Below are 17,352 nucleotides of genomic sequence, written 5' to 3'. Positions count from 1 at the left end.
CAAAGTGGAAGCCGGGATGATACGATTACGAACTAGAAACCTCGTGCCGTAAAAGTCCGGTCAGTAGGTGGGTTCTTGGTGCCTCCCCTCCCTCTATGTTTTTTATTATTGTTGTTGTTGTTAGTGGACCCACCTACCCTCAGTCCGCCTAATCTTCATCCCCCCCTGTCTACAGGATATTTTTCCAAAGTTCGTTTTCAGAGGACAAAATCAAAATATCGAAAAGTCATTTCAAATATATATTTTGATTTTTAATTTTTGAATTCGAAAATTGAAAATTGACATTGATGAGATAATTTTCGAATTTTGACATGATCATAAAAAATGAAAATTCAAAAATCAGCCAAATTTCATATGTCCAATTCACGCCAACTAAATTGAAAAGCTCTTTGTGGAGTGTTACGTGGACCCAAATCAAACTTAATTTTCTTTTTACAAGACTGTATTTCATATGTTTGTTCATCTATTTGCTCTATTCCTCTAAAATACATTGTGTTCACCAAAGGTGGAGCTTCTTCTTCACTATAAAACTGTATATCCCTGTGCTTCTCTTTGTTGGTTATTGTCTTCCCATAACTGGAATTACCAATCTGTTGAGATGGACAAGAACAATTGAGTTTCAGTGATACCGAATTACTTTCTCTTTCCCTTCCCTTTCTTTTCTCTCTCTCTCTCTCTCTATTTTTTTATTTCTTTATTATTTTATAAATTATGCATAGTGTTACTCACCAATTTCATAGTTTCTGCTATGATGGCTTTACTTGGATCAACGTCACCTGCCCTTCTAGCGTTCGAAACAGCATCACCAAATGACTTGAAGCATGCTTCAGGGGTGTATTCGATAACTTGATATACTTTGGTGACCACCAGTCCATGTTCAAGGTACCATTTAAGAAGAGGAGTGGCAAGGAGTATCTTGGTACCATGATTACTACCGATCAAACTTTTTCTTGGTTGGTTCATGATATTTCTCTCTTCAGCGAACTGTTTCATGAAATCACCTATATCATCACGATTGATTTCAGCGTTTTTAAATATGGGGCACATTTCAGAAAACTTTTCACTAAGATGGTCTGGAACGTGAATATCGCACTCCACGCAACCAAACAACTTTCCATCACGCACATGTTTGAGTACCTCATCTTCAGTCATGCTGTACTTTTTGTCTAGTGGACGGCTAAGATTGTCTTGAATAAACTGTTGAATTGCTGGGTTGTTCTTCTTTTCTCGATACCAGTCACACTCCCATTTCTCGACTACAGTGTACCCCAGATCCTCTAGGTATTGTTTGTTCTTTCTTGTTGTTTCATAAAGCTCAGCCATGGACTTTCCACATCGTTCGTTTTCAGTTTTGCCTTTGGTAAAGTAACAATTGTGACCGTGGTAATAACATCCTGTGAATAAAGTGTATAAAATTAATACATAAATTAAAAATCAAGTAATGGATGTGTAAATGAATGAATGAGTAAACGAATGAATGCCAGATGAATGAATGAATCAATAAATCAATGAATGAATGTATGGATAAAAAGTGAATAGCTAAACTATTGAGCAAATATGGAAATAAATACACGAATCAATCGATAAATGGATGAAGAAATGAATGGATGGATGAGTGAATAAAACGTGATTAAATCATATTTTGCACAAGTACAAAACAAAAACAAAAAATTAAAAATTAAAAAATTAAAAATTAAAAATTTAAAATATAATTAAAAAATAGAGCGAAATTAACTTACCTTGAAATTGAAACACAGTTTGAGATGGGCCGTGGAAACCATCAACGGGTAGTGCTCGTTGTCCAAGCCTTTTTTCAGTGTTGTTGTATTGATGACGAATGGGCATTCCTCGTGTGTATGATTCCCACTCTAACCACTCTACTGCCAGCTTTAAAGAAAATTGAGGTTTGAAATCATCAGAGGCTAGTCGTCTTGAGTAGCAGCCTGTAGGCATGGGTTGCATGATGGCCCATAGGTAGAGTGCGTTGGCGTCATAGCCAACTACATTTTGACAAACTTTGGGACTTTCACTTCGGCTTTTCATCTCTTGTTCACGGATAAACGTTTTCCCTTTCTCGTGGTAGCGATGAAAGATGATAGATGGTCCCCCGACATTGTTATCTCTCATGAGATAGAATAGATCACAGTCTTTCTGGTTAAACAACGTAAAGTAGGTCTGATTAGGAAGCGTAGAGAACAGATATTTCATGGTTAAGCCAGGTACACTGAGTCCGTCTTTAAACATGTCGATATGACGATCTTTCCAAAAGTCGCACATCTTGTCTACAGCTTCAAGGAAGGGCTCTACGTCTAAATTATTATACCAGATTAAAAAGTCCTTAAATGTTTCCATACGCTCTTCCTCCCACACTCTTTGACAATAATCATAATCTTGTTCAGATATATTGGAGCTGGTTAATGACGAATAGAAATCTTGATGAGATGGAAGATGAGGTTGATCAAGTTTATCAAGTGAAGTCATCCATTCATAGGGAAAGAATCCTTTCTTTTGCTTGAACTCGTAGGCTTTACTAAGAAACTGAGAGTAGCTAAATCCAGGAGCTAAATAATTAGTAATGTCAAGGAGCTTGAAATCTTCTGTTTTTAAACACATAAAGTTATTGTTCTTTTTTACGGTGAACTTAATGGGATTGTTTTTGACCAAGTAGGTAAAAATGTATTTCTTGATAGCGTTGATATCGTACCTGCCTGAGTTGAAACCCAGAACAGGAAGTTCTTTCAAGTAATCCTCCAATAATGACTTTAAGAGTGAGTGTCTGAGAAAACCGGGCAGGTCGAACGGATGGGGGTCGGCCGATTCTTTTCATACTTCGGCTGCTTTATACATTTGACTAGCTATGTTGAAAATGAATATTATTAGATTTGAAATCCCTTTCGTTCTTGAGATCGACCACCCCCCCTTAAAATGCGACCGGCGGCGACATTAAATTTTTATCTGTCACGGCATCCGAAGATAAACATCACAGTTTCACATTAAACGTGTTGGAAACCGATCCAAACTTCGTATTCTTTTTAATAAAGGACTAAGTTATACCTCCAAGGCCAAAACGAATTAAAAGAAGTCTTTTCAGGAAAATTATGAAGTCAAAAATTTGCATAAAGCAAAATTCGATGATTCTCGCTTCGCTGAAAAAGCCTTTTTTAAAAATCGAGTTTCTCCGGTCGGCGGCGTTTGTTTAAAACAAAACAAAGTTCCCCGTTCTCAGCGTTATTTCTTCTTTCACCCCATGTTTTTAATTTTTTGGGATCTTTAAATGCCTTTGAAATATGAACTATTTTCAGGACCATATTCATCGCTAATTACTCTAAATGAGCATTCGCGTCACGCAATGTCACCTGTTGACAAACTACATTTTAGAAGATTTTTAGACTTTTTAACTTAATTCTGAACAAAGTGTACAACTTTTCTCGATTTTATGAGGGTGTATAAGTGTTTATTCCTTTTTATTAGCGATAATCAAGGAACGAGCGGACCGTATTGTCAACAAACAAAGCCGTATGTAAACACAGTCACGCACGGCTGAAGGCCTCTCTAAAAGCCCAACATTAAAACATTCATTCATCCATCCATTCATCCATCTATCCATATCTATCCATCTATCCATCCATCCATCCATCCATCCATCCATCCATCCATTCATTTAGCTTTGTGACTAAATTAAAGTGCACACGGCGAAATGTTTATTGTTCTTCAGAATGTGGTAGATTAATATTTCCTTAAAAAGAATGATAAGCTTATCAGTAGATAAAATGAAAAAATTCACATCCGAATTTAGGCTTCACGGGCAATTGAATTTGAGGTGTCATTTTAATGAAACTTTGTATGAATATACTTTAAGATATACACTTTAAATATACAAAAAGAAAAAACGAGGAGTGACCGTCTTCGTTTTTATAAGCCGTACAACTTTGACGGAATTGCGAAAGAAAATTAAAGCGAGCGGGATACGCTCTATGTGTACCGCGAGAAAATGGAAGTCAAAAATATGAAAAATGTCCATCTGAAGCATCTGAAGTAATTTTCGAGATATTTCACTTTGTTCGCTATTTTGAATTGCTCATCCAAACATTCGAATGACGTCATCACGAAGTGCGCAGGCGCACAAAACCGACTGAAAATCGATGCGCAGAAAGATGCGGGCGAGCAATGCCCACGAACGTCGTTAAAATAGCCTACTTAAAAATAGCTTACTTCTGTCCTGAAGAGTGGGGCGACTTTTTACAATTGTCGCGTCACTTTGGTTCCAAAACTTTCAGTTGAAAACAACAACAACAAGCAAGGAAAATGGCAAGTTCGAACGACGCAGTATCACTTCCTTCTCTTCTTGCTACTTGTGCGCTGGTCATCGATCGACTCCTATTTTCTTGAAGCTGATTTGCAACCTATAAGTGAAGTCAAAGTGGAAAAAGAAGTGGCGTTTTTTGGCGATTCAAATGCCATTTTAATTGTAAAGAAAGGAGGGCAAATATTCGAATTATGCATTTTAGATATGATATGCACGTTAGACTTTTAATTAAAAATTGACATAAGTGTACCTGGTCATCGCTTGAAACACGAACAACTTGAGACAAACACGGTAATGCTGTTGACATAAGGGCGTTTTAAATTTCTTGATTGACTTGACCTCTCGACATCCAGACCATAAAGGTTGCAAATACTTTCAAGTTGGGCAGTCTTGAAACTTGTAAGCTTGTTGTTCTTTGTCATTTCACAGATGTTGCGTCCCTCAAAAGTAATTGGGTGTTCTATATCAACCGCATTGTAGACGGCATTCCTGAGATCCTCATTGGCGATGTTAGCCTCCAATTCTCTGTAATCTCCTTCAGTTAAGTTTTCCTCTTCATCGACGGTCACCGGATGTTCGCTTTTTCTTTGCAGTGCTGATAAGCGTGAAAAAAAGCTGGCTATTTGTCTTTGTGTTTTCCAATCTTCTGGAGTAAAGAGTAGTTTCCCCTCAGAGTCTGTTGCCCTCTGCATCTCTCTAGAAACGTTTGCTGGACTTGCTTCCTGGCCATTCCCCAAGCCTTCATTGAATTTCGCTATCAAATATGCTCTGACATGAGCTGCGAATTTTGCACCGGCCTTCTGGCTTTTCAGTGCCCATCCTTGTGATACTCTCTCTTTGGGACCTGATTTGTTTGCAGTTGATGGATTGGTAGCGGTTTTGTCTGTGGTTGCAAAATTTACTTCTCCTGTGGTGGAAACCATTTCTCCAACATTCTGAGCCCATTTTCGTCTTACGGAATCATAAAAACTTTCTATTTCTGGAACAAGATTATGAACTCCTGTATCCATATGAGCTTCAGCGTCGTCCTCGCTAGCAAAGGTAAGCACACACCCTGGGACATGACAGAAAAAACTTCAGATTTCGGCGTATGTTTAGAAGCAACTCGTTTGGATGTCAAATATGAAGGTGGTGTAGATCCGAACGGCTCTATAACTGTCAAACCAGTCCTTCCTTGAGTCTGTTTTCCTTCAAGTGATTCAGTCTTGCCGCAGCCAATATCATATGCACGCCACATTTGGATTTCTTCCTTTTTAAACTCGAAGTTGTTGAGCTTACTGATTCCTTTAAGTTTATGCTCAGTGCCACGTTCATTAGCGGTGTTAATAGCTACAACAGCAGCTTTGCAGCCTTTGATCCCACCATGTGATTCCAGCGCCTTCTTCATGTCGCTTGCTGTGGTGACGTTGTTCTTTTCATTAACGTATCTCCTAATATGAGCTTTCATCGGCGCAATCTTACGATCGCACATATCTTTACCCGACTGGGGCGCGGAAAAATCATATCTTCTAATTCCAATTCCTGTTCTTGTGCCAATAGATGACAGAGCGAAAATCAAAGGGGCATTATGATAACAAGCCCCATTGTCAGTTCGAAGATAAGCTTCCGTGATTTGTGGTTGTTCAATCTTAATCGTTTCCAATAAATGCTCAATAATAGAAGCGACTGCAAACCAGTCCTGGGTGCAACTATGTTGAACGATGTGAACAAAGCATTGTACAATGAAATCGCCATCTTGCTTTAGGATCGCTGCACTTACGTGCCAGCTAATTCCTCTCTTACCGAAAAAATCCTTCATTGTTTCTCTAAAGTACATGGGTAAACATTTCATTGCCCAATCCATAATAATCAGGCAGCTATTAGAACTCAGCTTAGAAAGAATATCTTGCTTTGCAATCGCTTGATTAACTGTTCGTAGATTGTGGGCTTTCCAAGAATAAATTGCCTCCTTTGCGTGTTTATGCTCAAACTTTAGTCGTGCATTTGAATCATCATTCGTGCATGAGCCATTTTCGGTTATCTTCTGATTGATTTCCTCAATAACATCATCTATTTCTTGACAGACGTGGCATGTGATTTCATGTTCATAATGGCTGCATGCTTTCTTAAATGAAGAATCAGTGGCATCGCTCAATGAAAACACAATGCAGTGATCAGCGCTCCTTTCCTTGTCGCCAACATGAACTTTGAAATCTGATTTTAAGTACCTTCTTCCATCTTTTAACTGTTGCTTGCACCTTTTGTACCAACTTTCACTTACATTTCCTAATGACCAAAGAGTTTCCACGATACACTCAAGTGATTCAAATGCTTGGACGCCTTCGGTTACCAAGTAGTCGAGGCCGTGCAGCGAAGTTTGCATAGAAGCCGAGCATACTTCTAAGATTCTGAACAGTGTTCGTTCACTTGCCGGTTCAAATTGTATATCACTACAATATGACTTATATTGAGCGATAATCCTTGATGGTATCAGTGTTCTAATAACTGCAGGAATAACAGCGTGCCCACCGGAATCCATTTTAAGATTTCGAGTCCCGTATGCAACATCTTGGAGGAAGCATGGTCTAGATATAAAGTCAATAAAGTGGTCGGTTTTCACGGGATCAAGACGGGTACGATAAATTGGTTTCTTATCTACAGGTTTTCCCACACCTACATCTTGCGTATGTCTTCGCGCACTGTCGATTCTCCACTTGGAAATGCCCGGTATCATTTGCGCAAGTTCTGCTTTACTAAAATCGTTAGCAAACAGCGATAAAAACAGTCGTTTGGTTTGCCAGTTGTCTGCCTCTTCATAAGCTGAAATCAGAGTATCAACTACACCTCTTTCAAGGTTAGTAGTTTTGTTGTTAGGACTTCCTTTGTCTGGAACTACGTCTGTATACCGCAGACAATTCCAAAGTTGCTCTTCTTGTCCAGGTGCAATTACAGACAATGCAGTTTCCACAAGCTCTTTAGCCTTTCGTACGTAATAGTTTTTCTGGGTATTTGAAACCTCTTCCCATGAAGTGTTTAGAATCGATGACAACGGACTTTTGCGACCGTCTGACAGTTGGACAAAGGTATTATTTAAAAGCTCCCTCTTCTGATGCTGAATTTCTTTCTCGTCCATCCATATACTTGCTTCTTCCTGATCTTCATCTTCAATTGAAAGCATTGATAGGTCTTGAATGGTGCTGTCCACAAGCATATCGCTTGGTTCTTTCGTGTGCTCATCTCCCTCTTTCGTGCTTACAACAGGTACTGACTCTTCGTGATCTTCTGAAGTCTATAGACATCAGATATTATATGAGTCCTTAGAGCAAAAGAGTCTATACCTTTTACACGAACATTTGCGAGAAATTGACGAATCTTGTACTCAGAGCCTGCGTTACGTTCGCCGCAGACAGAAAGTAAGTGACGCGGACTCTGGGTAAGAGATTGGAAAATTATTTGACTGAATCAAAACATGCGTGCGGGGAATGAGAGATCCTTCAAGCAGATAAATAAATAGTTAAACTTACTTTCATTTCGTGTTCTCCAGTTCTTTTCAACTGGTAGTGACGCTTTCTACAGCTTGAACAAAGAACTGGAAGAGATGAAGATATAATCTGTTGCAGCTTAGACGATAACTTGAATGCCAGAAAGAACGCTGTTAATTATTTGTATATATATAGCATCAACGTTGTTTGATAACAGCCACTGTTTGTTCTATGTATTAACATTACAATTCATGGTCATGATAGGTTAGGTATGTTTTTATTTTACGGCCTGACTCATCTATTTAAGATTGAAATTTGATTTTTTGTTTACAAATCACAATACTTTTGCATTATAAGTTTACTCCGGTGTACAAAGAAATGATATATATTGCCGTCTTTTTGCCTAGTGTAGAAGCTTTATACCTCATCATTACATTAGATATGTTCTTCATTTTGAATGTCGAAGTAGATTATGCTATAAAGTACCCACCCTTCCCCGCCCCCCAAGCCCCATCGTCTCCGCGGTCGCTGTCTTTGCATTATAAAATATCAATAATAACAATAACGATAACGATAACATACGCATTATCAACATACAAGCATTCAATTATGTTTAATTATGTTTATAAAATAACTGTTATGATTGATTTGGAGCGCGTGCTTTAAGGTGACTGCCTACTTTTGGAATCTTATTTAAACTTTTTTTTAAACTTCGATTTTCCGAATTAAAATTTAATGCTGATTCCAAATCTGGAAAGAAAAATAGGGTGTCCCGAGCACGTTTTCGAGATAATCAGCATTTAATGGAAGCCTACGCACGAGCTTTTGGAGTAAAAATTGCGCCACCGGAAGTGATTAGAAAAAAATTAAGATTCATAAGATGATAGTTATTTGCAGACTAAATGATTGCACGAATGAAGGCTAGTCAATCATTTTACAATAATACGTGGATAGTTTCGACAAAAAAAAAACAAAGGGATACATTGATTTGTCATATTTTGTAGTTTCGGTGCTCTTAAAAAATCTCATAAAGTCGAACACAAATCCCTACAAAAATCTATTTTTTCATGTGTTACTGATTTAAACTTTTTCTAAAATGTTGATATAACCTAGTTTTATAGGAGTTTTTTTCGAATGAGCTATTAAAAAATAGAGTCCCGTGCAATATTTGAGGGTTTTGCCCTGTTGAATCTCAAAACGCGTATGGTTCTTCAATAAAATCTTGTAGATTTTTCAGCGGTTTTCGAGCGCGCGCTCATCGTGGGCTCAATTTGAACGTTCAAAAGTAGGCAGCCACTTTCCGTTGCGTCATTCCAATCTATCACTGTAATTTGTATTTTATAAAAGAAATAAAAAACTTGCTTGCTGTGCTGTGTGCAGTCATAAAGTACTTGGGGGTTGGCAGAACACTCGAGAAGTGTCGAGAAGCACTCCGCTGCGCGTCGTGCTTCTCCTAACACTTCTCTCGTGTTCTGTCAACCCCGCGTGCTTTATGACAGCACACAGCACGCGCGCGCGTTTTCTATTTCTTCAATATTTCAGCCTTAAGACCACCGAAGCACACGCGTACAAATTGCCAAAACAGATTGATATGTTTTGTGACAGCTTGCATGCATCCTTCTCATCAATTCGGTGTCTCTAAATATTTCATTTTTGTAGTGAAGACTTACCTGCTCCAATAGGAATGATTTGATTTTCGAACTTTAGAAGACTTCGCGACATTTCTAAATTAATGCGACGTGGATTCACCTCTTTCTTTCGCTTACCAACGTGTTTGCTATGAAAGCAAGAATGCCGTTTTCTTCCATCCCATCCGACAGTAAATTGATGACGATGTCTAGGACAAACTGTTAATTTTAGAACTTCTTCTTCACTGCAAAATATCAATCCGGCACGATTCAACAGGACATCGACTTCTTTAACTAAATTTGTTTCTTTCTTTCGCCCGATCCATTTGCTTATCCCCAGTGCCGATAAATGACTGCTCAAGTCATTGGTACAAGATGTTACTGGTATAACTGTTGTGTATTCATTGTTTTCACGAGAAGCACCACATAGTGAAGCGTCGCTTAAGAAAGAGCAACTCATCATGTAGAACTCTAGATTTATTTACTACACGAATTCAGACTTGCGACACTTTTTAATTGACGGTGTAACCAACAAACTGCATGCTTTTTAACACGCGTAATGATCAAAGTTTTCAAAATAATTCACTCGCACTGAGTTTAACTTCAAAATATGATTGTATACACAAAAGTTATAACATGATTGAATTAGAAAAGGTATTTAATGCTTAAAAAAGGAAGTTAAAAAGTCTAAAAAATCTTCTAAAATGTAGTTTGTCAACAGGTGACATTGCGTGACGCGAATGCTCATTTAGAGTAATTAGCGATGAATATGGTCCTGAAAATAGTTCATATTTCAAAGGCATTTAAAGATCCCAAAAAATTAAAAACATGGGGTGAAAGAAGAAATAACGCTGAGAACGGGGAACTTTGTTTTGTTTTAAACAAACGCCGCCGACCGGAGAAACTCGATTTTTAAAAAAGGCTTTTTCAGCGAAGCGAGAATCATCGAATTTTGCTTTATGCAAATTTTTGACTTCATAATTTTCCTGAAAAGACTTCTTTTAATTCGTTTTGGCCTTGGAGGTATAACTTAGTCCTTTATTAAAAAGAATACGAAGTTTGGATCGGTTTCCAACACGTTTAATGTGAAACTGTGATGTTTATCTTCGGATGCCGTGACAGATAAAAATTTAATGTCGCCGCCGGTCGCATTTTAAGGGGGGGTGGTCGATCTCAAGAACGAAAGGGATTTCAAATCTAATAATATTCATTTTCAACATAGCTAGTCAAATGTATAAAGCAGCCGAAGTATGAAAAGAATCGGCCGACCCCCATCCGTTCGACCTGCCCGGTTTTCTCAGACACTCACTCTTAAATTGGCTATTATATAATGACCATGGCTAGATTCCTCGTTACCGTTGTCATCATCATCATCATCTTCATTCATGCCAGAGTCTGAAAAGTTTTCATTTGTCAACTCGTTCACTACTTCATCAAGTGCTTCAAATATGGATTCATAACTTTGTAATAATAGATGATAGCTGGTATTACTGATTTCACTTAGATACTCCATCAATCGTTTAACTAAGGCTTCAGAGTCACCATCCGTAACAATGCAGTACGGATGATCATATCCTGGAACGTTAGAATAAATAGAAGCACTTAACAGTTCGTGTTTTTTCTCCCATGTTAATTTATGTGTATTGTTAAGCTCGTGGTTATCTTGAAAGTAACACTCCAGGTCAAAGGCGGCTCGGTAGGGAAAGTAACGTAGATTCTCAGGTACAACAACTCCAACATCTTCTAGTTGCTCGAAGACAGTCTTGGCTGTCTTGTAGGTGCTGCCGGGAAAGACGTGTTTTACTTTTCCTTTACAGGTGATTTCATGTCGGTTAAGCATAAAGCCATCTTTCCAAAACTTGCCACATCAGGAGCATAAGTACTATTTGGAATAAACTTTCATATTTTTTGTGCTGGGCCTATGGGCACAGTACATTTGTTTTTGGTGAGTTAGGTATGATCGGAATTTAGTGTTACGAATGCCATTGGTGGACCTCGTCATGATTGACATTAGTGAAACACGAGGTGAAAATGCACGTTGAGATCTGTAAGATCAGGACACGGAGGAGGCGAAAGAGGTTGAACATATGTGGTTTTCGTGGTAAGAGTGCCTTAATCCAACTTACTTTAAACTTAATTTGGTAGTATTCTAAGCAGATAATTAGAAACTGGAGCTAAATTAGAAACTTTAAGTGCGATTTTTGTTCTTTGATACAACTCGAATTAGTTACGTAAACAAAAGATTGTAAATGGACAGGCCAGGAATTTCTACTACGTCATTGATGTAAAATAGTACTCGCACGAGTTTTATATTATTTTATTAACAAGAAAAATGATATTTGGTTTGATTAGCAAAACATATTTATTTCTAGTCGAATATTTTTATGACAAAAACGTATTTTATGCCGTAAGCTTGAATGGGAGCGGGCCAGGAATTTCTACTGCGTCATTGATCTAAAATAGTACTATTGGTATTTACTAAAACAAGGAACGACCTAAAATCACCTGAAACCACCTAAAACGACCTGAAACCATCTTGATACCACCTGAAACCAGCCAAAACATTGAATCTCCATCGAGTTTGTCGTCCAGTTTCTGTATTTTATTGACTTTTATCGATCGATCGAGTGTTTGTTTTCCTTGGAAGGGATGTACTTCATGGTAGAATGTCATATAGTCGCTCATACGTATAGTCTCCCATAGAAGTATTCCACACTTATACCTCACCTCTCCCTTGCTATGATTACCTATTCCTAGCTATGATCAACTGCTCAACGGTTTCGGACGCCATATTGTTTGGGGGGCAAATTTACTAAGAAGCGTAGGGAAAGAGATACGTTTTTCGTAATATTTCCATTCTGAGGTTACCCTGCGAGCAAAGTCTCCTTTACCTTTCCCCCGAGTGAGAGAAAGGAAAGGGTCTTCTTTCCTTTCTCTCACTCGGGGGAAGGTAAAGGAGACTCTGCTCGCAGGGTATTCTGAGGTAAATTTTTTTGGAGACCAAACTTTTTCTGTAGATGGAGAATCTTCTGTTCAATAATGTTTTGTGAGGTGGTTTTGAGCCGATGGAGCCACCATAACACTGGTTCTCAGAGAGACGGAGGCTTGCTTTGGGGTTTGCGACCAAGACTCGTTTATGCTGGTTCGATTTGACCGTAATAAAAAATATTCAAACCGAATTCACGGACTTTCTTCTGTCTTACAATGACTAAATCCCAAATAGTCTTCTAATCTATTCAAAGTATCCAATGTGCCCAGCACATTTGACACGTTTTCGCGTGTCAAAACTTGTTATATATGAAAAGTGATTCCCGTGGAGATTGAGATAGAGCGTGGAGGGATGCTTTCGATGTGATCTTTGAATGAGTTGTGCGGTGACCTCTCTTTGTTCATTTTCGTCGTTTTCGTCATCATCATGAGAGGTGGACTTTACCAGGGAATAAACATTAATATTAACTTGAAAAAGGGTTTCGAGATCAGGCAGGCTTTCCAGTGTCACACCGTTGAACTCATCGTCTGGATTGGTTTGTTGATACCTGAAAATAATCAAAAAGAATAATCTTAATAGTCTTTTACACTCGTACAATTTATTACATACAAAATGACACAGACTAGATGAAGAACATTGCATACAAATAAATACAGCATATTGAACCAAATATGACTACAACAAACGTCGAAATGACTAAACATTGAATACAAAACATAGGTAAACATCCATATATTCTAAGCAAACTTTTCATACAGCTGTTTAAAGTAAAGAAAGTTCACTTACCTTCGATAATACCATTTTGCTTCTCTTTCCAAATTTCTTGGATGGCACCCATTGTGAAGTGAAAGTGCACGGAAGAAGCATAGGTTGTCTGAATAGGGCTGACCAGTCTTTTTCTCACAGTCTAGAGGCACGATACCGCGGTTTTCGACGATATAATGTGGAAGGCATTTACCACAGCCAATGGGATGACGAGGGATGTTTGTAGGGAAAAAAGTGATGTTAGTGATACTATCAACTGTCCACTTGGATGATGGTTGTTGTTGACGAGCCCATTCTAAGATATCTAGATTTCGTAATTCGTTTTCAATCGGCTGTAGGTCGCTTTCGTTGACCACTTGGAAAGGTGTTTCAAATACATTATTATTGTTTCTGGATGCATAGTGATATTGTACTTCATCGGTAACAGTGTTTCGTAGTATATATCCAAAGGATATATTGAGCTTGAAGACGGTGGACTGATCTCTGAAAACTTGGTGAATATAACTGATAAGATGGTCTGGGTTAAGTGAAGGAAGGCGATAGTTATACCAGTTGGTCAATCTGTTATCTCGCGAGAATCGCGTTCTTATTCTGTTCCAGTGTCGATGGTATTCGGTGTTGGTAGTTTGTTGGTCTGGTAAAAGATCGGATATTTTCACAGGATCTTCAGCCACAGGAAACGTTCTGGGCCGATTAGGTTCGCTTGCCGTTCTTGTTTTCTTGCGTTGGGGACCTAGCAAACGAAAAAAAAAATTCAGTGTATTATTCACGAGTTCACTGGACCAAAAATTAATTTAACTTGATTCCTTTTTGAGACAGCTAATCCATCATATGTTTACACACGAGACACGAGGAGCTATGGCTAAGGAAAAAAATCCACCCAGGGGACCAGCTTTTCTGTCATTGAGTTGTCAAACCGTATCTTAAGGGTGTTATAATCCCGTGGAGATTAAGATGTTTGATAATATGGCCGAGGTCACATTTGCGCTGCAGGTCTGCGCTAAGAGGATTATCGCCATGACTACAAAGTGCTTGTAGTGTGACCGCTCTACCAAGAATTCGTGCTTGGAATGTGCTCACGTAAAATCGTTAAAAGTGTAAGAAAAAAAAATTTCATGCAATTAAAGATCGGATAGACAGAAGATAGATAAGTGTTTATTCGTATCCACGTACAATTAATACTAAGGAAAATATTGCTAATATCAAAATTAAGGATTTAAATATACACACACTTGAAATATAGATATATCAACATATACAGACTCACGATTATTTAGAATAGTTTACATACGAGTAGATTTCGTATGATAGTAAACTGAACCGTTTTTCGTATCTTGACCGTTATCTCTGCCTAATACAACAATTGAACCGTCCGCCGTATCGTAATATTAATTTTATATTTGTTTTATATCTCTTTCAAGTATTCACACTGACATTTATAAATAGGCTGTTTATACATTTTTGTAAATCACTGTAAACTTCTGTAATTTGATCGGAAGATTACACGAGCATATGCTCTGAATCCGTATGCAAATTAGTCAAAACAGTAAATTTAACTTTCAAACGTGCCTGATAAATTGGACTTCACAAAGTGCCAAAATCTAGTGTCCATGTTTGAAATTTAAGGGTAATTCTTTCATATTGTGTTTGTCAATAACGTAACTTGGTCTGACAAGTATACTTGGAGAAAACTAAACATTTATTTTCTCACTCAAACTCTTCAAAATTCTTAGAAAACGTGCTAAAATGCACGCATGCGGAACCGTTTTTCTCTAGTGTCGGTCTATAGTCGGTTTTTAAAATAAGTTACTTGCTTGCCTTTTTGTAACTTATTAGTGTTGCAGCTAGTTTCTGAGCACTTGTCATACGTAAATGAGGAGCTTTTATCAAGCATGATTCGAATACGAAGTCGGCCAATTTATGAGTGAAAAGTTTCCTAAAAACGAATTTAATAATAAAGCCTAACGAAAAAATGTCACTTAATTGCAACGGTGGACTGCGTCCCTCTAGGACTTCTGGTGCAATCCAGTAGTAATTCTTCTCTTTAGGCTTGCAACATTTAGCTTCCAATACCTTAACACTCTTGCCAAAATCAATCACGATTGGTCTCCATTCCATTTCGGTTATTTTGTGCAAAACAATGTTATTTTCTTTAAGATCGTTGTGAATCCATCCGCGGGTGTGGATAAATCCTACAGCTTTTACGAGCTGTATTAAAATGTCGAGCCACTGTTCATTTGACTTAAGTAGTTTACTTCGTATGGCTTTAGAGAGAGTATGTGAAGTATCGTTTTCAGCCCCATGAAATTGAGTCACTAAAAGAGGGGGGCTTTTGTTCAGATTAATACCAAGTAGTAGAGGAAGGCATGGGTGGTGTTCTATTTTCTGAATATTTAGTATTGCAGTAGCTTCACGAATCACTTCAGCTTTGCTCAATAATGGTTTGAACTCCTTTATAACCACAGGAATGTTTCCTCGGTAGTATGCCTTATAGCATGTCCCGTAGCTTCCACTTCCGATGATGTCTTCTTGTTTTTGTGTTGTGAGATCGTCTCTGTTTATTCGAGTTATTGACGAAATATTATTAGATTGAGCAGTGCTAGGAACTTGGTCGTTTTTTCTAATAGTGGCTTGCTTGGCCAGGTTTACCATGTGATGACCTCTGGCGGTGAAAGTTGAAGTTTGGACTGCTTCTGTCTGTACACCTTGGTTTATTTTTGCAGGTTTAGTAGCCTTTTTTAGTAGCTTCTGTCTTTCTTTGTATCTTCGTTTTTCCGCTTTGCGCTCTTCCTTTGTATGTTTGCGACTGTAACGCTTTTGAGTCTTTGTAATCTCGTCCATTTTAAAGCACAGTTATGTGAATAATAGTCAATCGAAACAAAGCCTTGTCTCACATTACCTAATTTCTAAATGACAGCTTCCGATGTAATACAGATTGACAGCTTCGATGTTAAAGTACTGTGCATGCACGTGTAGCTGCTCGTGGTTTCAACAGCTGACACAGCAAACACAACAATGTCTTTTAAAATTCAATGTCAATGTGTCTACTGTGAAAGATATTTTCTCTCAACTAGAACTCTGGAGAAACATTGTTATCTGCGACATAATCAAGGCTTGCGCAACACGCCAAGATTCTTTGATTCTTCAAAGAAAGACGTTACTGTCCCGGTGGCTTGTGAGATTGCCGATGCCGTTGTACGGGCGAATTATTTACGATGGCTAGCTTGCCTAGTTGAAAGAGTAAACGGTGCACACCATCCAAAATCTAGAGGTAAGCACACACACATAAACAAGAAAAACAGAATAGCAGCTTGAGTTTTAGCCAGTCTAATGTTTGATTGTGTTATCAACAGTTTTTCGCTGTATATGTAGAATCTCGTAAGTGATCTTATACGTCACTTTTACGTCACTCAAAATGTTGTGTTTCGTAAATTTCTAAACGTTTGGAGCGAAAAGTGATGCCGACCCTCCCCTGACCACCCTAAAAAACGTTGAAAAACTATTGAAAAACTAATAAGACAATTTTTTATTATTATTGTTTTAGGCCGCTGGTTCCGAGTCGAGGTCTTCCAAGTGCCTGAAGAATTTTTCCATCGCATGTTGTGGAAGCTAAATGGACCTTATACAGATGCTGTGAGAAAGATGAGCCATTTAAAACAGCCTATGATAGTCAATCGATCGCTTCGATTCTCATACAAATTCTTCGACGAACAGCCAATCATCGAACTGTTTCATGAACAAAGTGATGTGGTTCTACAGCTGAAAGCAGCATACACAAATGCTGGAGAACTGGTAACGAACGACCCTTACGACCTCGACGATCCCCGTGAGGCACTAAGGGCGGCCAAGAGAAGGGCCGGTGAGATGAAGTCTAAAAAAGCACAACCAAATGTCCGCAGCTCACTTACAATATGTCAAGGCGAAGGCAGGGCGACTAGAGAATTTGAGCTGCAGTGGTGGCCTGCCATTTACAAAACTGCTTTTGGTAAACTCACCTTACGTTTCTTTGTCAATAAGGTTCATATGTAATTAAGTAAATTGACCATTAAATTTTGTATAGGCTTTAATATTATACTACAAAACTGTTTGCTCTTATTTGCAATCCATCTAATACTATCTATCTTCCCTGTGTTTAAGGTCAATCTATATTTCAATTGATATCGTATTTTTCTCTTTTTCTCTAATATTATTGTTAAGTTTATG

The 17,352-nt window shown here is 38.2% G+C and overlaps 3 protein-coding genes across 4 annotated transcripts; 1 reads left to right on the top strand and 2 right to left on the bottom strand.

Moving 5' to 3' along the window:
• Window positions 1–350: 350 nt before the first annotated feature.
• On the bottom strand, window positions 351–3,249 carry LOC148911374 (uncharacterized). The gene is made up of 4 exons (XM_089029359.1): window positions 3,245–3,249; window positions 1,740–2,776; window positions 730–1,394; window positions 351–590 (listed from the first exon to the last, which is right to left on the bottom strand). The coding sequence occupies exons 1-4, from the start codon at window positions 3,247–3,249 to the stop codon at window positions 351–353; spliced, it is 1,947 nt and encodes a 648-aa protein (XP_088885485.1).
• Window positions 3,250–10,657: 7,408 nt separating this feature from the next.
• Window positions 10,658–11,283, bottom strand: LOC148911373 (uncharacterized). The gene has a single exon (XM_089029610.1). The coding sequence runs from the start codon at window positions 11,233–11,235 to the stop codon at window positions 10,693–10,695; it is 543 nt and encodes a 180-aa protein (XP_088885736.1). The 5' UTR covers window positions 11,236–11,283; the 3' UTR covers window positions 10,658–10,692.
• A 14-nt stretch (window positions 11,284–11,297) lies between these two features.
• LOC116290588 (uncharacterized) lies at window positions 11,298–17,346 on the top strand. 2 transcript variants are annotated; one of them, XM_031697657.2, is made up of 3 exons: window positions 11,298–11,496; window positions 16,067–16,420; window positions 16,694–17,270. In XM_031697657.2, exons 2-3 carry the CDS (start codon window positions 16,165–16,167, stop codon window positions 17,176–17,178), a joined length of 741 nt encoding a protein of 246 aa, XP_031553517.1. In that variant the 5' UTR covers window positions 11,298–11,496; window positions 16,067–16,164; the 3' UTR covers window positions 17,179–17,270. The 2 variants fall into 2 exon arrangements, with proteins under 2 accessions (XP_031553517.1, XP_088885731.1); XM_089029605.1 differs by lacking the exon at window positions 16,067–16,420 and having other exon boundaries at window positions 16,694–17,346.
• The last annotated feature ends 6 nt before the right edge of the window (window positions 17,347–17,352 follow it).

The sequence above is a fragment of the Actinia tenebrosa genome, unplaced genomic scaffold (assembly GCF_029948245.1).
Source record: "Actinia tenebrosa isolate PJP-AT-01 unplaced genomic scaffold, QUT_ActTen_1.0 PGA_scaffold14__42_contigs__length_11649687, whole genome shotgun sequence".
NCBI lineage: Eukaryota > Metazoa > Cnidaria > Anthozoa > Actiniaria > Actiniidae > Actinia > Actinia tenebrosa.
This window is presented reverse-complemented; position numbering and strand designations above follow the sequence as displayed.